Source organism: Gavialis gangeticus, unplaced genomic scaffold (genome assembly GCF_001723915.1).
Source record: "Gavialis gangeticus isolate Ggan-Ray unplaced genomic scaffold, GavGan_comp1, whole genome shotgun sequence".
Classification (NCBI taxonomy): domain Eukaryota; kingdom Metazoa; phylum Chordata; order Crocodylia; family Gavialidae; genus Gavialis; species Gavialis gangeticus.
The window spans coordinates 16,507,400-16,529,150 of NW_017729032.1; the positions used below are offsets into that span (position 1 = coordinate 16,507,400).

The following is a 21,751-nucleotide window of genomic DNA, read 5'->3' on the forward strand; positions in this document are numbered from 1 at the left end:
GCTGAACATGCACAAGTCCATGCGGCCAGATGCGATGCACCAGAGGGTGCTGAGGGAGTTGGCTGATGTGATTGCCGAGCCACTGGCCATTATCATTGAAAACTTGTGGCAATTGGGAAAGGTCCTAACTGATTAGAAAAGGGCAAATATAGTGCTCATATTTAAGAAAGGGAAGAAGGAGGATCCAGGGAACTACAGAACAGTCAGCCTCACCTCAGTCCCTGGAAAAATCATGGAGAAAGTACTCAATAAATCCATTTCTAAGCACTTAGGGCACTGGATGTGATATACTTTAACTTTAGTAAGGCTTCTGATACTATTATCCCAGAACATTCCTGCAAGCAAGATGAGGAAGTACAGGATGCATGAATGGATTAAGGTGAATAGAAAATTGCCTGGATCCTCGGGCTCAACGGGTAGCAAACAATGGCTTAGTGCCTCTAGATGGCAGCTGGTATCTCATGGAGTGTCCCAGGGGTTGGTCCTGGGGCTGTTTTTTGTTCAATAACTTCATCAATGACCTGGAAGATGGCATAGAGTGCACCCTCAGCAAGTTTGCAGATGACACTAAGCTGGGTGGTATAGTAGATATGCTGGAGGATAGGGCTAGGATTCGGAGACACCTTGACAGCTTGGAGGATTGAAGCAAAAGAAATCTCTTGAGGTTCAACAAGGACAAGTGCAAAGTTCTGCACTTAGGATGGAACAGTCCCATGCACCAGGACAGGCTGGGACTGATTGGCCAGGCAACAGCTCTGCAGAAAAGGACCTGGGGGTTACTGTGGTCAATAAGCTGAATATGAGCCAGCAGTGTGCCCTTCTTGCCAAGAAGGCTAAGAGCATACTGGGCTGCATTGGTAGGAGCATTGCCAGCAGGTTGAGGGAAGTGATTCTTCCCCTCTATTCAGCACTGGTGAGGTCACATCTAGAGTACTGTGTCCAGTTTTGCCCATCCCACATCCGAAAGCATGAAGACAAATTGGACTGGGACAATGAAAATGGTTACGGGGCTGTGGCATGTGACTTCTGAGGAGATGCTGAGGGAACTGGGATTACTTAGTCTGGAGAAGAAAAGACCGAGAGGGGATTTAATAGCAGCCTTCAACTACCTGAAGCAAGTTCCAAAGAAGATGGAGCTGGACTGTTCTCAGAAGACAGAACAAGGAGCAGTGGTCTCAAGCTCTAGCAAGGGAAGTTTTTAGATGGTAGGAAAAACTTTCTTACACGGAGGGTATAAAGCAGTGTTTCTCAACCCATGGTACACATACCCCTGGAGTTCTGAGAGACATGGGCAGGGTGTACATGGGTGCTGTGTTTTCAGTTTGGCCTGCCCCCCTGCCTGGCGGGTTGGAGGCGTCTTTGTCTGTTCAGGCTGGACGTTCCAGTCACCAACTCTCCCGCCGCGACAGGTGCCCCAGGGCTTTCACTCCCCGGCATCAGTGTGCCGGGGCACAGGGAGTGGGCCCCACACAGGCTGCTTTGCCCCAGGCCATGGTCTGCAAGGAAAAAGTGGGACTCGGCTTGCGGCAGCAAAACCAGAAGTGCCATGGTGGGACTTCCGGTTTCGCTTTTGCCGCGTCGATCGGCAGCTGGTACGTAAGGTACCAAAGGTTGAGAACCGCTGGTATAAAGCACTGGCAGAGACTACCTGGAGAGGTTGTGGAATTCTCATCCTTGAAGGCTTTTAAGAGCTAGATAAAGCCTTGGCTGGGATGATATAGTTTGGGATAGTCCTGCTTTGAGCAGGGCGTTGGACTAGCTGACCTCCTGAGGTCTCTTGCAAACTTACATTTTCTATGCTTCTGCGATTTGCCTATGAAGATCCTATTGCTGGAAAGAGGCTGTAAGCAGGTGACTTAATCTGCTGGCTTTTGCAGGAGAATCGGCTCCCTTACCAGCTCTGCAGCCAGTTGTCTAAAGCAAACAAACAAACAAGCCAAGTCTCTCTGTCTTCTCCCAGACACGGGGAGCGGATCCTGTTTCTGCCGGAGCCTCAGCACAGCAGCCTGTCCCCTCCTTACAGCAAGCTGCTACCTTCCCAGCTTGCTTCCTCCTCTCTCTCGCCTTCTCTTCTGGAAGCTGTTAATGTTCCCAGTGAGACACTCTCATTACCCAACTGCTCCACAGGTTCCCTCTGCTCCCCCTGTGCCAGAGGCTTAGCTCTGGCAATGCACAGAGTAAGCCAATTTTCTTAGTTTGAGGAACAAGGCACCCACAGTTAGGTCTATTACAGGTTTAACTGTGGATTCATGGCCGTATGTGAGACAGATAAATAGGTATTGGCGCCAGGCCAGTTACACAAGCTGAGGATTTTATCCATGGTCTTTGTCACATTTTCAAGTTCATAGAACCTTTTTACAAGGAGAAGCACTGGTAAATGTCACTTCTTTTCTTTGAGAATGTAGTGCAATGCCATGCTCCTAGAAAGAGTAACTGGACATTACTCTGTCCATTAATTGGACATTGGCACCGGGGGGGACCAGCGGGAATTGGGGGAGGCTCTGCTCCCCTGGGCACCACCTGGGGTTACTAGGAATAATGGCCACAAATTGTTAGAGAGAAGGTTCAGGCTGGACATCAGGAAGCATTACTTTACAGTTAGGGCTGCCAGGCTCTGAAATGGAGCTGGTACTCTCTTCTACCTTGGGGTCTTCAAATGGAGGCTGGACAGATATTTGGCTCAGATATGACTCTGGCAACTGTTCCTGCCCAGGGCAGGGGGTTAGACCTGATTATCTGTTTAGGTCCCTTCTGACCCTAAACACTATGATACTATAATACTATGACATTTTACTGAGCACAAGTTCAGGGTCCAATTTAGAAATGTATTTAGGTTTTTCAAGACACTGACGGGGTCTGGTTTTGGAATGCTTACTTGCCTCATAAAGCACTTACGCTGGAGCACTTCATTTGGACCATTTGCATGGTAAATGTTCGTCAGTGTAAAGGTTCCACAATCAGACCCCGGGAATGTGTAAGACAATGATATCCAGCTAAAGTCTTCCAGGAGATTACATGAATTTCAAAGCCACGGTATACACTGAATTATAATGGATGTTTCCATACCAGTGGTCGTTGCTGACCTAGAGAAAAGAGCTGCGTATGAATAATCAACACTGCTACCACCTGCTGCATGTAGGTGTAGCTTAAAGGTGTTCTTTCCATGGACTAATCCAGACCAAGACTGCTGGGCATGTGAGATCTGAAACTATCAAGGCACTAATTAGTACATGAGCAAACACAGCGAGCTAAGTCAAATTACATTTTGCACTAGGGAACCTGAGTTTATTTCTCCATGATAGTGAAACCGAGGAGGATGTTGATGTGGACAAGGTGAGGTCCTGAACATGTTAAGCAAATATATATTTTTTTTTTATTTAAGTAGAAAGAAGGCTCAGATTCTTCCAGTTCTCAAAGAGCAAAACCTTAGCAGTTCCATCCCTTCATGCAAATATCTGTGTTATCTGAAAATGTCCACTGCAATATTCCTGTCCTCAGAAGGAAGTGAATGGAAGAACTACCTTTTGACGTGCACATTTGAACTACAATTCACTCTCGTTCAATTCTCAGTCTGCTCAGGTGTTCTGAGACTCGAGCCAGTCTCTCCTGATTTTAAAGACAGCCACAGGGTAGCTGTCCATTTCTCTTCTTTCCATCACCCCCCTCTTCTTTTATGTGACAGAAGCAGTTTGCATAGCCTGAAGCAGAATATCTAACAAAAATGACTGACTGCCAAACAAAAATGAGGAATCAAAAGCATCCATAGATATAAAATTATGTACAACGTATTTTCACAAACATTCAATATATTAAAAGTGAATTTGGAAGGAGAGGGACTCAAACACTCTTTCATAGATCAAGAAAGACAAGTGTGTATCAGAGTGGAGTGTGGTACTCAGAAGAAGATTTTTTTTCCCCCCAATTTCTAAGGAGGAATTATAATGATATATAAATACAAGCTAGAGCAACAGAAGAATGAAAGCGCAGAATATTGGTGAATAACATTTCCATAATTCTGCACAGTGAATACAAGACTATTTGCTAAGATTAACTTGATGACATTTCTTTAAATATCTAATCAAAGCCTCCTTAAAAGATTTTTTTCTAAAGAGCATTATACATGCTGTATGTTACAAGCATGCCTACTGTTATTCTCACTTTTTTTTTCACAGGGTATTTAAATGTAGATAGAAGAAGGGGGTTTTTTTAATTGTCAAGTGCCATAAAGAATTTTTAAAACTGTTCAGCCACCAGTCTGATAATATTTAACTTTAATAGGAAAAGCCCCTCCCAGCTATGCCCAACTCTTCCTACAGTAGCCATTTAAAATTTCTTGTTCAGAAAGTAATTCTGGCAAGTAAATGATAGGAGTTTAACTAAAAATGAACATAGAGAGAATTGTCAACACAACCAGGAGATATATTTGATCTACTTTTAAAGACAAAGAACATCAAAATTTAATATTATCCTGAATATCAAGAGACTTATTAATTGCCTTATGGATGATGAACTTGATATATTCAGCAGGTTTGTTTGTTTGTTTTAATTTGCAGTGATAAAAATAATTAGACAGTGAAAAGTCCTGTTTGGGACTACTATAACAATTCATCACATTCAGCAGTGTTCTAAAAGACAGGGCAGATGCACAGTTGATTTAAATCAGCTTTTGGTGGAAATCAGTAGAGCAATGCTGATTTATGCCAGCTGAGGATCTGGTTCTTTTGAACAAAAGCATGCACAAACTCTCAATTTTTCTTTCTTTGGATCAGTGGCAGACATTGGCCTAGTTATTCATCCAGTTACAAAATATAACCTCTTGTAACCAATTTCATTTGGTTCTGGGTTAAAAAGCACTATTACTGATGAGCTATGGTGTCCACTTCTCCTTTTATGGAACTATCACCCACATTAAATCATGCAGAAGTGAGGTTAATAATGAACAATCTATTACATTTGTGACTTAAATAAATAAAGCTAAAGTTTCCTGTCTAAATTACACCTATATATATCAGGAGAAACTCACTTGAAGTCAATGGAGCCACGCTGGTGTGAAACAGGAGTAAGTGAAAGCCGATTCTTCCTATGGCTCCTTATCTCAACAAAGGAAAACAACAAATGTTGGACAAAGAATGAAAGGCAACTTGGCACTTAAGATGCATGTACTATCCTAGCACTTACTGTGGATGTTTATGACTAACTAAAATTCTCTGGTAATGCAGTGAGAGGCGGATTAGAAGATTCATGGTATACAGCATTACACTCAATATCAATATATCAGATATTACTTCCCTCTAGTAATAATTTTCTTAAAAAACCCAACAAAACTATTAAACCCCTCCCCCCCCACAATTACAATAAGATCATCTACCAACACCACCCATGGAGCTGTCTCTAAAATGGAAGAGATTTTGAATGGAAATGACTCCTCCATTGTATCTGGGAGCCACTTGTTTTTGTCATTCTTACAGGTGAAAATTGTCACTTATGATCTGACCACAGAAAACAGTTTATAGCAGCAGTACTGTAGCAAGGGGAGGGGTGGGGAGGGGCAAGCAGGGTGATCGCCCTGGTGCACCCAAGTGAAGGGAAGCCAACAGGTGCTGCCCAGCTGGTGCAGGGTGCGGGACAGTCACAAGCAGTTTTTTTTGTGTGTGTGGGGGGGGCATGGGGATGGGGGAAGCGGCTCCTGCAGCTGTGTGCACCCCCGGGGGAAGAATGAGGGGGTGCCCCCTGGATCTGTGAATGGGGTGAGGGCAGGTTGCTGCAGGCTCTCCCTGAGTGCAAAACTTCCTTGTTATTACGGTACTGTATAGCAGTGACCCAAAACAAGTGCACAGCTGTAAACCACTTCAAATATGGCTGATTGGGTGAAAATCTGACCCCTCGTTGCATGTGGTATCGGATAAAAGATGTTACATTTTGAAACATCCTTGTAACTTGTGTCTACAGAGCTCCCAGCCTGTCACTGTTTTCAGAACAGAATGGGGGAAAGGGAGCAGAGGGAGTTTAGTCTGGGGGGTCAGCCCCCCTGGAGGGAGAGACAGGTGTATTGGAGCTCCCCTGAGGGGTGCATTAATTGGAGCCCCCCCCACCTCCACACCATCTGAGGAGTCCCAAGAATGAGCTCCCTTCGCTGCCTTTCCCCCCTCCCATTCTGAAAACAATGAGCACTGGCAGAGAGCTGTGTCCCTTGCTATGGGAACCTCGCTGCAGGCTCCCAGCCCCAGCTAGATCCCCCTCCCCCTGGAACCAACAGTGAACGTCTGTTTGGTCTGGGGTAACGCTGTAACTCAGAAACTTTGCAGAAATCATTCTGAGTTACAGCCGGGAGCTACACTTCTGTCTGTACCCCTTATGGCCCCAGTGTAATTGTCAGTAAATTGTAGCAACCATGCATTTGTTATTTGATAAGGACTATCATTTGAAAAAGTGATTAGTAATTTTGAGTGCTCATTTTTTCATGGTTAAAAGATCTTTAATTTCTGAGTGTGGATACTCAGCCCTTTTTAAATATCAGGCATATTCAGGTATCTCTGACTGTGTACTCCAAAATGGGAGCACCTGGTATCTCTAGTTGCTATTCAATATCCAGGTTTAGAAACGTTGGAGACCTTTTTGTAAAAGCTGACCTGCTTCTGTAGGATAAACAGAAAATTAACTAGCTGTTTATGAGTAGATGGACTTCCCTCTGAAAAGACATGGCTTATTCCATTGTATGGGCGACTAGTGCCTCCTGGGTTGGGGGGGCACTTGCCCCCCCCGGACTGAACAGTCAAGGACTGGGAGCCCACCATGGCCGATCCCACAAGCCAAGGGGGTCCCCCCATGGCTGATCCTGCTGACTGGGGGAAGACTCCCTGCACAGCAGCTGATCCTGCCAACCTGCAACTGGCAGCGGTGTGCCACTGAAATTTCTAGCTGCACCGCTGGCTCTTCCACATTGGTGGGATCAGCTACTGCAGGGGGGACCACTTCTCCTGGCACGCTCCCTGGCCAGTGCTCTCAGGGAGGGCATCAGCACTCTCGCCTGCCTCCCCCACCTGGGAACAGTGGTTGACGGGGGGTGCACCAATGCTGTCAGGAGTGCACATGCACCCCCCGTGCACCCCCTATGCATCGCCACTGTTTCATTGTTTGAAAAAAAACCCAACAACCTGTCAACGTTCAGTACTTAAGCAAGATGTTAAAACATAATAGACTGGCATAAAACCAAAGTACTACACGAATAGGTCCACACCTATATTTGATACAATCCTGCACTGCCTGTTTTAGAAGACAAGGCCGTTTTTAACATGGCACATGTGTTACAAAGCAGGTGAGATTCTCTCTTTCTCTCCTTTTTCAATTAAGTGCCCAATCAAAAAGACACAAACAGAGAGATCCAGCTATTTGTAATGTTCAAAGAACTTGCTTGCCGGAAAATCAGAGTTTTTTTTTTAAAAGCTCAGAGGATCAGTATCATTGGTTAATATTTACTATCTAAAAACATTGATCTTCAATAATCATCAATAACACATCAGTATGAAAGTGAGAGCACAAAATTACAAGTAGTCCTTGAGCCTTTGTTCCTTTCATCACAACCTTCCTTCATCAGACTTGGCCAAAATCCGTGAAGCATGCAGGAAATCAGAATTTTGACTGCCACCAGCCAGAAAAGGAAAACAAAGAAAGGAGCTGTCTTAAGGAATTTAAAAATAGATTGAAATGCATAAATAGAGGTAAACCCATTGACTTAGGTTTTATTCATGCAGCTCCTATACAGACAAAATTCCCACTAAACAGGGACATAGTCTATGAATGGGAGAGGTGAAGTTGGGCAGTTCTGCACGCTGGGTAGAAGTGGCACCAGGGGCAGTGGCCAGGTTGCCAGAGGTAGTGACAGCACCAGGATGGAACAAGCAGCAGCAGTTGCTACTTTTGCTCACTTCCCAAGTCAATGCCTGCAACTGGTACCCCTGTCGCTTCCCCCAATTATGCTATTGAATGGACTGCAGGATCAGACCTGTTAAGGCAGTTTGGCTACTCAAAGGCAGTTGAATATAGAAGCTGGGTGCTGCTAGGCTGATGTGTATGCTACTGAGCACCTATGAAGCTGAAGTAGCTTCTATGGCCACTTATTTAGCTCCTTCAGCCTCTCCTGAAGTGAAAATGAAGGAAAGCACAAGGTAGCACTTGGCTACACATCACAAGTGCCCCATCCTACATGCCCCCATGCTGACAGTTCCCCTATGGATGAGATTCACGTTGTGCCTCGGAGACACAATATCAGGTTAGTCCTTCTGGAATCGTATCTTTCTGCTCCCAGAGCAGAGAAACCTTATTTTCTTGCTCCGGAGGTCAGACTGCAGCTGCAGGAAAGGGTCTGGCTTTGAACTCCAATTATTAGTGCTGTCCCTCATCCTGTTGGCTGCCTTGCACTGGGGAGTGCCCTCACTTTAATTAATCCTGGCCCTGAAGGTGTCCTACTTGTGTTCTAACCTGGGCACTTACCCAACACTGTTATTAAATCACACGTTCTTATACCACAGTTTTAATTAAAATGAAGGATGCTAACACCATATTCAGAGACTGCTGCGTGATAGGCATTCTTCTCTTCACATTTCTTACAGCGACTAGACCAGCTATTGAGGTTTAACAGGCTGTACTCCCATCTTTTGTCAATGAGAGAGCCACCAACAGGCAGTAATAACAACCATTTTGCAGATTCAGGGCCAGATATTCCCTCCTTTGCTAATACAAGTTGCCTCACCTCAATTAATGGCATTACATGCAAGATCAGGCCCTGAAACAACCCGTGCCAGATTCATGGTCAGACAAACTAGCGTTACCGATTCTGTCAGTACTTCCATCCAAAGCAATGACCTTTCTGAAGAGCAGCATGTAGCATTTAAGGCTAATGAGGTACATTTTAATAGAATAATGCTTAACCCATATTTTACACCTAATGAAATACCCCTCCTCATGGATTAGAGCATCAGGAGCTCTAATTTATTTCAGTATTCTCAGCGGCATCATGGAACTGATTCCAAGGACAAGTTTGCTTCTCTGTGGGACATCCTCCAAAGGGGTGAACCTTTTTTTTTTCCTACCCCCTTAATGACCTTCCTGTGAATATTCATACAGCATAGAACAAGGCTTTGCATACTGAGCAATAAGCTCTTTGGATCTGTGCCTTGATTGTGCTTTAATGTGGCCCATGTGCAAAGTGTATGAGCAAAATCCTTATCTATATGCTGAAGTGATGCAGGAAAATAGGCACAATGGGTGAAATTCTGTGCAGATGGACAATGCGAGTCTAATGCATCACTTACCTCCTATTTAAGACCTCAAAATAAACCTTCTGCATGTGCTGGGTCCCATTTAATTCTGGTTTGCAGTATAAATGTGTTTAACAGCCCTCAGGATATAACCCTTGCTATATAGTACCAGCTTCACCAACTGTCTGTTTGGAATTGGGAAGGAAAGATGTGTTTATACAGCAAATAAGTATGAAAGCTACATATTATTTCCTAGTAAACAAAGACATAGCAACACCACAACACTATAAATTGGTTTCCTAATAGCAAATAAACCAATCTCTCATGTTGTCAGTCAGCAGTGGAATCTGATACTCCCTGCACTCAAACTCTGATAATATTGTTTATTACACACCCTCTGGAGGCTGTTACCATGCTGATCTAACAGACGTTAACATCAAGCTATCTACTTGGTAAATAGCTGCAAGACACCTTATTGCAGCTCCGTGTTTTACTTGTATAATAATGCCCACCAGTTAATCCTTCTAGTGCCAGAAGAAATACGTCCTTGAAGATCTTCCTCCTGAAAGCAGGTATGGTGCATTTTCTTGCTCTGAAAAGGAAAGTTGTGTTTCTAGATGGCGATAGCTCTGGCGCTGAAAGACAAGATCCTGAACTGGAGTAAACTGGCATAGCACCACTGAAATCATTGGAGTGCCATGGACTTGCATGAGTTGAGGATTTGGTTTAGTATTCTTCTGTCTGCCCACAGGCAACCATATTACAGGCTGCAAGCAATGCAGCCTTCCCCAGTGCGATCAAGCTGTGTTGATCTGAGATAAGAAGAAATACAAGACTCTAAAACTCTTGGTTCCTAGATGATATTTTTTATTATACCAACTCATTTGTTTTGCGATTTCTTAGTTGGTCTAATAAAAGGTATCATTTCTGAGCCAAGAGTTCTAGAGTTTTGCATCAATGTGGGGGTAGCACTTGACAGGAAAGGGTAGTATATGGGGGGGTTTTTTATGCCTTGGCTTCTCTGCTTGGATCATCAACAAGAGATCTAGCTCCTGTTGGTTTGGGTGGTAGTTTGGGTACAATGTGGACACTTGTGTACTAGGGGCTGGCCTGAAATCACCAGGTCAGTTCATAAAGGGATGCTTAAAAGCTGATTATTACTAACAACCTTATACCGATATGGGTCTTATTCTGTTTAGCCATAAGGGAGAAGGACAAAAAAGCTAGTATAGAGGGGTCAAGCAGAGAAGTGGAAAACCTGGCTCTGTTGAAATCGGTGTCAAGACCTCATCAACCTCATTTGAGCCAAATTCTCATCCTATGGGTCTTTCATATGGAGAGAGCAAAAGACAAGTGTCAAGTATTGTCACAAGGTCAGACCCTGATGGTAGAAGCCACAGAGGTCTACTATAATAAAGAGGGTGAGAAACATGGTTTACTAGAATTGTTGATTCCAACCCAGACAGTTTGCTTTAGGTTTAGTACCCAGTGGGCACATCTATAGGTGCTATTGAGGTGGCTGAATAAACTCTGGTGCAGTTTGCCAGGGCAGCACAGCTCCAGCTGTCAGGGGTCTTGGGGGTCAGCCTGCCAACCCAGGGCTGCTCCCTCCAGCTCAATGTGGACTCATGCTCCCTCCAGCTCATGAGGGCACTACACTGTGGGGCTAGCCAGAAGGCAGCCTCTGCACCAGCACCCTCCTGCCCCAGCCAGCTGGGTCCCTGTCTACATGAGCATTGTGGTGGAGTAAAGTACTCCACCACAGCATAGTACCTGGTAGTACTATTCTGCAGGAGAGTTAATTAGTTTACTCCAGTCTAATACTATTGTACGTGTAGGTGGTGACGTTTTACTGTGGAGTAAGGCTGTGTGAAGCTTCGGGTGGTGATTTGATTTGGAGAAAATTCGGCCCGATTTGGTGGCTGAATCTCTGAATCCGAATTGAATCAGGGGACCAGTTAAAAGGTCTGAATTGATTCAAGGCTCTCCGAATTTTTGGAAAAGATTTGGAGAGCTTTGATGACTTGGGCAGGGAGCTGGAGCCGGACTCGGACCTGGTAAGTACTAGGGGCAGGGAAGGGGGGCTGGGGGAGGGGACCTTAGGGGGACCCCTGCCAGGCCCCAACCCTTGCCTGCTCCCCCAGCCTCCCCTACCCCTGTCCGCTCCCCCAGCCCCGCCATGGCTACCCTTCTGGCCCCAGCTCATGGCGTTTTAAAAAAACCTCCTAGTGCTCACCGGGTGCTGCTGGGCTGGCGGCTAACTCTGCTGTTCCCCACTGCCCCATGCTTGCTGCGGGGCTCTGTATGAGCCCCCCAACTCCTGCCCCTGCTCCCCCAGCCCTGCCACCGGTGACTCACCTGCCACAGCTCTGGCCCTTTAAGAAAAAAAACCGAGAAAAGCCCTGCGACTCTCTGCTCCTGCAGCAGCCTCGGGGCTTTAGGGGACTTGTACAGAGCCCCACATGGCAGGGGGGCAGCGGGGATTGCCCCCCACCCACAGGAATGGTGAGTTCGGGGTTTTTTTGTTTTTTGTTTTTCCTTAAGGGCCCAGAGCCACAGTGAGCGGGGCAGCCATGCTCGGGGGTGGGGGGCTCATGCTTAGTCCCCCATGCAGCATGGGGTAGTGGGGGGCAACGGGGATCACCCCCCCCCCGGCCTGGCAGCACCTGGTGAGTCAGGTCTTTGTTTCTCAAAGTGCAGAGAGCTGGGCTGTGCGGGGCGGCCATTGCCAGGCTGGGAGAGTGGGTGGGGGATGGGCCCGGCTGATTCAGAGATTTGTCAGCAGCCAAATCTCTGAATCAGATTTGGGTGAATTGATTCGGGGCAGCGATCGGAATCACCAAATCAAATCACTATCTCCCGAATCAGCTGAATCTGAATCCAAAGCAAATACTAGCTGCTTCACACAGGCCTACCGCAGAACTAATTGGTCAACTCTGCAGTAAATGTCTCGTTTAGATGCACCCAGTAGTGTTGACTCCACCAAGAGATTCTGATTAGCCGGCTTTGATTGACTGTCTACAATGCAGGCCAACTACCAATAAAATTGAAAGATAATAGATACTCCCAGGTAGGAACAGCTGGTTCAGGAGACTGCTAACAAGATACAGAAGCATCCATGTTGTCTGCTCTCGTCTCTTTTTCTCTGCGTACTCTGTACCTCCTTCGATGCCCCTTTCTCCATACAGCCATCTTTCTACAAATCCTGTTCCAAATACTCTCTGCTACTTTGAAACCTTTGCCTAAGGCCTACTTCTTTTTCCAATGCTTCCTTTATTGATCACCTAAACAACTATGTCTTTGTGCCTTCCTGTGATGGAATTGTTGTCCTGAATCATCTCAAAGTATCCAATTAGCCCCAGATAGATTATAAAGTGGTTAGGGATTGAAGTTCTTTTTAATGATTTTTTGCAAAGTGCTATGTAAGTTGACAGGTCTATATAAATAATACTGATGCACACAGAGTCCAGATATGTATTAACTGCATTTAAACCTGCATCAATAATAAAGGTTAGGCAGAATCTGCTGACTGCAGAATGCAAGAGGTTTTATAGTTTATTAAAAAGAAAAAAATATATTCCTAGCCCAATATTTTTCTTTATTATATTATATTAGTCAGTCCTCATCTGGTAATCTTGCTGCACATAGCAAGCTACCATTCTATGTCAGGTTTGGACCTGTGTATTCTTGCTGCATTTGACTAATAAATGTTCATTCATCATAGATATTATATGGGCATGCCAATAGATGGCAGTCCATCTACACTTCCTTCCATTTCTTCAGAAGGGATTTTTTGAAAAAAACAAAGAAAGAAAGAAAGGGAGAAAGACAGACAGAAAACACATTTTTTCTCAGATGCTTTTTCCCCCCTTTTATGTGTCAGAGTTTCAAAGCTAAGCGTTCAAAAGCTTTGGAAATGAGAATTTATCTAAAAACTAGTACGCTGCATGCAGCCCCAGCACAAATTACCCCACGCTGGCCTGTCAGATTTGATCTGCATGGATCATCTATGGAAGGGATGATAGGGGATTTAGTTACCATGCTAGCTAGTAAACTGAGATTAGCAATGTGGTAGATGGTACTGCACATTTTAATCTAGGAATTAGTTTACTGCCTAGCTTTTATATTGTGGGTCCTAGATAGATACCAAAAGTTTAAAAAAAATAACAAATTACTTGAATCCTGATTTTCAGTTTGAGTTGATTCTACTTTCATGCCCACCCCTATAAATAAGGAAAAGCTCCAACAAAAGCCTGCCCATGTAAGATTAGTCCAAATGACAGGGATTAGATGCTCTGTGTCTTGCTTGCTCACAGTTCAGGGTCTGCAAGACTTCCTAATTAAAACTAGGTGCATCCTTTCCCATTAAATAGCCTCAGCTTTGTTCAACAGCTCAGGATGCTGAAATACTTTTACCTTCTTTACTCACATCAGGATGTTACCAACATGCACACATTGCTGATACATAGAAAATTATCCACAAGGCACTCCCAACAGGAGCTTATTATATTTTCACTGAATTTGCCAAACTGGAAAACAAAGGGACACATTCAAATTGAACCTGCAGTTCTGTCCTCTGGGAAGGAAGCTGAGATCAGCAAAGACATTTCATTTGGAATCGCATATTTATCTCAACCCAAAATCTTCAGGCGCAAAGTTATTTTACTTGGGGGTCTTCGTTCGGAAGTATTAGATTGCCTTGCTAAGCAATTATATGAGAATCTAAAATCACTGCTCCTCACCAATATGAGTAGCGGTTGTACAATGCAGAGCACAGCTTGAGTAAAGGCACCATGTGTTGTAGAATTACTTGGCTGGAAACTGCCTTGCCAATGAGGAGTCGCATGACAGAGAAGCTACTCAGCTTTCTCTTTGCTGTCAGTACTAGTCCTGGGCTATAATGCTTGCTATGGCCTGTTGCACCTTGCTTCAAGGAAGGCCTGCTATCCAGTGCATCCAGGCCACTGGCTGGCTGTACACCTGCCACTTACTGGTTCATCCACAGTCTTCCCCCTTCACTTCAACCATGGAGAATAGAGCTGGTCTGTGCAGCATGAAGTGAATTGCAGCAACCCCAGGCACAGCCTGTTTGTTTTGTACAGGGTGTCCATTGAGTTCCAGGCATTTAAGATCATGGATGACGTCTGTTATTTCTCCCAGCACCAATGAACTTGCCTTGGCTATTTCAGAAGAAATCATGATCTTAAACACAATTCACTGGTTGCTGTTTGATTCTAAGAATCCTATAATTTATTCTGTCCTGCCTTTCACCAGCAGCAGAAATATACCAAACCCATAAATAGGCTTTAATCTACAGCCATTGTTTGCTAGAGAAGGCAGGTAGTGTGGAAAATAAATTACATTTGCTAGCAGGGCACAGCAGGAAGCCAAAGATTTCTTATGTGATCTGCCCACTATAAAATAGCACATAATATGTAAGCCTCAGTTATCTGTTTTAGGTTGCAATCAGCTAAATACACACACGCAATATATATATAATCCATAACAGATATAGATTTCTTTCTTTTTATTTTTCCTTAGCTAGTCCTAGTTCTCTAATGAATAAAACCAAGCCTGGAGATGATAGAGTTGATACCAGCAAGGAGTGCACAGACAAGGAAGCTGGTGAAACAGAAAGTGCAAAGCAAGAGACATCCTGTCCTCAATTCACTGTTCTACAGGCTTCCAAGTGTGAAGACATTGTACTGCTTGGGAATGAGACACATGGCAGCTATAAGGTACAAATTCCAGTGTCAAGTGCTTTGCATTGTTCTTTACCTTCACAAGGTGTCAGTTTCTAGTGCCCCTTCCCATGATACTTAGATTATTTTATAGATTTCTTTTGTGTCAGAGGTTAGCTGTTACTTTTGCAATGAGAAGTGTCAGTTACATCCAAGAAAAAGAAATCCCCATCCACTTCTTTTTAGTCTATAAAGACTTTCCCTTTAAAAAAGCAGGGGAGAGGGGTGGGAGGGGGTGGTAAGTGAGCAAGAGAGAGAAACCAGAACCTTCAGCTGTAAGAGATGAATCCCTGTAATCCAAAGCCAATACCAAATGACCTACTGGAGGGTTTCTCTTTAAGCCCTGATGCTAGCACCTCTCATCTTTGACCTGAAGGGATTGATTACCTGTTTCTGGAGCATTAATAAATTTCCTGAGCTTCTTTGCTGCTAAACTGTGGGCATGAACTTTTCCCTGCCTAAAAGAACTGAGAAGAAATCACTGAGTTTGTTTTCAAGGCTTCAGTTTAATTGCCAATTCAGAGGATTTATGCTATCTCTGAAATTAATGGCACCACAGTCTATGAACATTGTATTTTTACTCCCTTGGAAATAAGCTGGTGGAAAAAAAAGGGGGAAAAAGACTGAAAATAGTTTTAAAGACACATTTCACAATACAGTTAATGATGTAAATATTAACATTGGCACATGCTTTCGCCCCTTCTCCAAATGGCTCCCCAGTAATTCCATTGTTCTACGATCAGAATGAAAGCTTATAGCTTTATTAATGGCAAGTTATCCAAATACACAAGAATTAATCAGCCATATGACATCTGATTAGGAAGGATAAAATTAATAGAGTATGTTTCTATACCTTTAATAAATATTTGTGCAAGCTTTTAGTGCTCAGGCATGCATGGGCAGGACAACGGGTCTGATCCAGGGATTACTGAAGCCAGTCGGACTATTTTTATTGACTTTATCTTTGGATTGGCCTGCTGTACTGGGAACAGTGCACAAACCATGGAAACAATATGGTCCACTGGCCAGGGCTGTTGACTAAAGAGAAAGGATACCTAGTTTTGTCATTGATTTTTGTTATGATCTTGGACAAATCATGTTACTCTTCTTTGCCTCGATTTCCTTTCACCTCTCCCCTTTCTGTCCTGTGCAGTTAGACTGTAAACTTTTTTAGGTAGAGACTGTCTCTCACTAGGAATTTTATAGTGCCTAGCACAGTAGAGTCTTAATTCTCAGAGCTACTAGACAAGACTGAAACACGAAAGACAGATAGTGATTGTAAGGTAAAGCATGATGCCGCACACTCCACTCTGACCTGTTATGGACCTTTGACATTTCTGCTGTTTCACTCCTAGGTCTGTCTAAGCATAAACTGTGCAAGTCATGTCAAGCAGGACCCAAAGAATAGCTATTTCTTGTACCAAACACAAACAGCTTTAAAAACCATTCAAAAACATCTATTTCTGCAACATTAAGTTTACTATATGAAAAGCTTAGAATTCTTGAAGTAATGCTAACTCAGCCAAATTGCACATACTATTTATTTTATGGTGCACTCATACATTTAACAGCATAAGCACGAATGTGTGCTACACTGTTTAAAAGAAAAGCAAGAGTAGAGAATGCAGCACAGAGAGACCATATGGCTCAGGTAATGATAGTTTCTTAATGGTTAGCCTTGCACTAGCGTGATATAAGCAACATCAGAAGCTTGTTGCTTATCAAGGAATATTACAATTGGAGCATGCTGCAGAGTTCCACCTAGAAGATGTAAAGAGGCAGTTTGTGTAAAGGAAGATCACTTAAATCTACCACTGTACTCATGGGAAATTCTTCCAGAATAATCAGGATTCACAAGCAAGTCACAGGGGCTATGCTTTATGTTTAAAAAAGGCAGCTCTTTCCCACATATGGTATACAACTTTCCAGTAATAAGAACAGAAACACCCCGATAGCTAGGGTGACCATATTATTTTCAAGGAAATCTGGGACCCTGTCAGCAGTGCCGCTGCAGGCAGAGGCAAGTGGGCAGGGGCATGGGGTGCAGTCCAGAGGGGAGGCTGAGCAGCATGGTGTACCAGGTAGGCAGGCAAGACACGAATCACTGGAGCAAATACTCCCCTGCTCACACATGCCCAGCTCAGCCTGGCCCCTGCCTCTAGCCACTGCCTAGGAGGAGCCAGGCCAGGCATGTACAGGCAAGATAGCCCCTGCTCCAGCAGTGCCTTCTCACTTGCCTAGTGCACCATGCCACGCCACCTATCCACTGGACTACGACCCATGCCCTGGTGATTCTGGGACGCTTATTTTAATTTTCACCAACTGACTGAGATGCTAGCATGGCCTACAAAATCTGGGATTGCCGTGGCCAAACTGGGTTGTATGTGGTCGCCCTACTGATGGCCTATTTGAACAAGTCACTATCAGATGGGCACATCTTCCACCCTTTAAGCTGAGCAAAACACAGTAGATCTCTGAGGAAGTCGTGTTACTGAAGTGTCATTCCCAACAGAAAACCTTTGGCAAGGCTGGGATCTGGTGTGCAGGGTGAGAATTAAAATAATACAGGAGTGAATGGTATGCATAGAATTCTGTTTCCCTTTGTGTGCTTAAATGGCAGCTTTCTACCCACATAAGTAGCATATTATGAAGATAATGATTCTGTTTTCATCATAGTGTTGACACACAAGCATGTGCACATGAACTGAACATGTACAGCAGGGTACACACAAAGCAGGCAGGTATGCAGCTATATGTGCACACCCATTATGGATACATACCTGCATCCACATCATGAAAATATACCTAGTCATCCAGTGTGAGATGCCAGAGGAGGATCCTCTTTTTTCTTTTTTAACCTCATTAACAGTAACAGGATATTTACTCAGAAACCAGGATTCTGGGCTGCCTTTCCCCAGAAGAGGTTTGAACCTCCACCTTTTTGACTTCCTAACACAGTATACCGACAGGCAGATTACTAGCTAAATAATATTCAGAGCCTTTTCTGGTGTGTTTTTTTGGAGCTGGCTCACCAGGAAGCCCAGAAAGGGAGATGTGTAAGCCCAAGAAGAGAGCAATCTGTGGTTCAGTGAGATAGTTGTTCCTATGTCAAGGCATATGCATTGGGCTCTAGTCTGAGCTTTGCCTCAGAGCAGTAGTGACTTTTGCACTGCTCTTCTTCCATTTTATCCAATAGCAATTAGTCATCAGGTGCAATGACTCAGCTTCAAAGGGAGTGCTAGAAAAGGATTCAGATAATGCCTGACTTGTGGAGTGGTGGCTTGCATACTGTGCTAGGAGGTAAGTGAGGTGAAGGTTCAAGTATAAGTGCTCAGAAATCAATTCAAATCTGTAACACAACTGGTCCAAGTACAGACATTACACTTTTACTGGTATAAGTGATCAGAAACTGGTCTACACCCATAACAGAAGTTCGGCACACATAGAGTGGTTTAAAAATGGTGGAGCCCCGGTCTAAGATTTGCTCCTCCTACCAAAGGGTAAATGTATATTCTGTTTGTTGCTGATCTAAACTACAACGCTTATAGAAGACCATGCAATTTTGTCTTGGGCTTTTTGAATACCTGTACCTAGCCCAGGTGTGTATTCTTACTGTTCATCCTCAGTCCAGGAAACTTGTCTTTGTCTACAGGGTAGAAAACTGCCATTTAGGTGCACAAAGGGAAAGATAATTCCAGGTCTTGTTTCCCTGCTTAGTCTGATGTGGGACTAAAATACTTCAGTGGTTTTCTGTGGCATTATGGGGTCATGTTAGGGGTTTTTTGGGTGCCCAAACCGCATGTCCAGAGTGTAATGTTTTAATTTATTTTTGTTATTGTTTCGCTTGAATTTCTTGGAAAAGCATAGGATATTCAGGTCACCTGTCCTTTTGGTTGGGAGCTGGGCCCAGATGCTTCTGAGCCCTGCTTCCCTATTTTGATCTCTCCCCTGAGCCCAATAAGTCTTCAACTCCACTCTCTCTTTGAGGAAAATAGATTCTAATACACTCATAAGGCGACCTATCTACTTATTGCCTTCTCTGAAAGGTCTGGTTCTTGTTGCCATGGTATGTGGAGCCAACTCCCAGAATTTCTATAGAGGCAGCAGTTTGTGTCCTGGAATCACTGTTGCATATAGACTTTATTCACACAAGTCTCTGCTGCTGCTGCTGCTGCTGCTGCTGCTGCTGCTGCTGCAGCAGCAGGGAAAATCCATCAGGGTTCAAAAGCAAATCCAAAGAAGCTGTATTCGGGTTTAAAAAACAAACCAAAACAAAAAAACAAAAGACAAGAGGGACATGGAGAAATGGAGCTCTGTTCACACTTGAACAATAATCTATTGTCAAACCAATTTTTTCTAAACGGGAAGGTGAAATGAACTTCCATGGGTATGCTGCTTTATTTTTCAGATTTGCTTTTTTTAGTTTATTAAGGTTCGCTGACACTTCATTACAAAGCCCTGTGTTCAGTTGCCTGCACCTTCACCTAATTTAACCATTTGGACTGAACTTTCTTGAACTAGGCATTTGCTTAATATTTTTGGAAAGTTCTAGCCAAAGTGGTTCAACTATTTTCAAGAATGAAACTAAGGGGAAAATATATTGTTTTGCCCATGTTAAGAAGTTCTGGTGACTCTTCCTTTGAAACATTCTAGTGTCCCTGTGTGTTGAAACAAGGCTTGAATTTGGGTGGGAAAGTGGTCTTTGGGTCAAGGAGGAGTCTTTAGCTATTCCCGTGAATCCGCATGTGGCCAACTTAGAAACTTTCTATAGGCTTCCTGCATGGGCTGAACCAAATTATTCTGGTCTTAATTTTCATAGATGCTGCTCACCCCACATCTTGTACTGGACTTCAGTTGGAATTATATGTCCAAGGTCTGGACTGAGCCTTGCAGCCCACTAGCAGGGCTAGCTTGGCGAAGGCACACCTGCAGCCTGTAGCACACAGGAGTGATGTGGTTATCATTACATCTTGCTGCTGTTTTTTTTTCCAGCCCAATTGACTAGGCACCTTTACAGCTAAGTTAATGGGAGCTAGCTTTCAGCAGGAGTCAAGAACAAGGCTCAGATTCACACATTGGGAACTGTGGCATTTCATCTCATCCATTCTGGCACTGTACTACACAGATACAGGTGCTTAGCATGTTTGAAAAATCAGGTCCAAGATCCCTTTCTGTCTTGGTCTCAGTCATGGTCTCTGTCAATTTGCCATCTGCAAAGCAAAGATGCATCTTTTCTGATTCCTTTGCTGGCTTCTTGTTCACATCTCCATTCTTTTCGTGGCGTGCTCAGAGGCTATAGTAATGAGCATCTACAGGGAAGCCTAACAAGAGAGAGAGTGAAAGTTAACTTGAAACTTAGCAAACAAAAAAAATTACAAGCACTGACAACAACAGCAAGAAAAAAAATCATGCCTGTATCTTCTATTAGAGCATACACTTATGACCCAACAGTCCCAATTGCTCAATTACACAAGGCTCTGTATATGACTGTGGATCAATGAAATCTTTACTAACTTGTCTCTGGATATGACAACTTATGAATCAGTTTAAAATCAAGTGCTTTTTGTGGAACGGCACTTGATGGAGAAGCTCTAATGCATTTGTATGATGGCTGATCAAACAGACCTGCCATTCTGCTCTCCTTTTATAGATTCTTTCCAACCACTTAATTGTTTAACTTGGAGCCCAAGTGGCTGTTTTTAGCTCAAAATCTGCAAGCAAAACTTCTGGAATGGTCTAGTCTAGTGGAGTGTAGAAGTCTCTAAAAACCTGGAGCAATTTTTCAGTTTGAAAGATTTAAAAACCCAAATTACAGCTTGTGAATCTTCCTCTTAGTTTTTTATATGACTCTTTAATATATACTTTTCTATCTGAAGGGAAGTCTCTTGTACATGTAATACATTCAGTTCCCCTCCCCAAAGATGGCTTACACAAGTATGCTCCATATTTTTGGTCATGACACCTGTTTTCTTCCTGTCTTCCCAGGCTCCTTTATTTACATTCTCCCAAAGAAACAAAACTATTCAAAAGAACCCTGCAGACCTACCAAATGAGCAGGGGGCAAACTGATAGACTATCACAGAACAACTTAGAAAAACAGGGCCAGAAGGGACTTCAGGAAGCCTTAATCCGAATAATTTGGTCCAGCTAAGATCTCAAACGAGATCTTTCAGAGGTATGTTTTACCTGCCACAGAGCTCTTTAAAATGCCCCTGTCACTGCTTTTGATCAAAATGTCTAGTCATAATTTGGCATCTTGTAGGTGTCAGAACCAAATTTGAATAAGGTGCCAGCTAACACAGGGTTAAGCACAGACGTGCACAGACAAGCAAGTGGAAAATCCCCAGAGGGCTAGTAAGCATGCCCTGCACATGCCCCATGCTTGACCCCACGCTTGTCAATCAAAATGTTTCAATGAGGTAATCTGAACTGGCACCATGCGCATGCCCAGTCTTGCCTCAGGTATGACATAATTGAACCAGAATCTTCCATGGGGGAAGCCGCGTGATTGGCCACTCAAATCATATTTAAGGCCAGCGAGTCTCCACCCCCGGCGGAGACCAGTGACCAGAAGAGACTAGACAGATCTGAGCAGAGATCGCTCCTGTGAAGACTGCCTCAGGTCTAGACTCCTGATTCGTAAGAGCCATTGGTCTCCCCGCCACTGTCGAATCCCGGCGTACCCCTTCCTAGATAACGCTCGTCTCGTCTCGATTACTCGTTCTTGATCTGATTTACTCGTTACTACGTTCC

At 43.9% G+C, this 21,751-nt stretch overlaps 1 protein-coding gene across 1 annotated transcript in view; it reads left to right on the plus strand.

Annotated features, from left to right (window-relative positions):
* The first annotated feature begins 9,874 nt into the window (after positions 1-9,874).
* LOC109302206 (cyclic nucleotide-binding domain-containing protein 2-like) overlaps positions 9,875-21,751 on the plus strand; it is an 86,402-nt gene continuing 74,525 nt past the window's right edge. The window contains exons 1-3 of the mRNA XM_019523771.1: positions 9,875-9,917; positions 10,457-10,678; positions 14,799-14,995. Of these exons, the coding sequence (XP_019379316.1) occupies positions 9,875-9,917; positions 10,457-10,678; positions 14,799-14,995 (462 nt within the window). The remainder of the gene's footprint in view (positions 9,918-10,456; positions 10,679-14,798; positions 14,996-21,751) is intronic.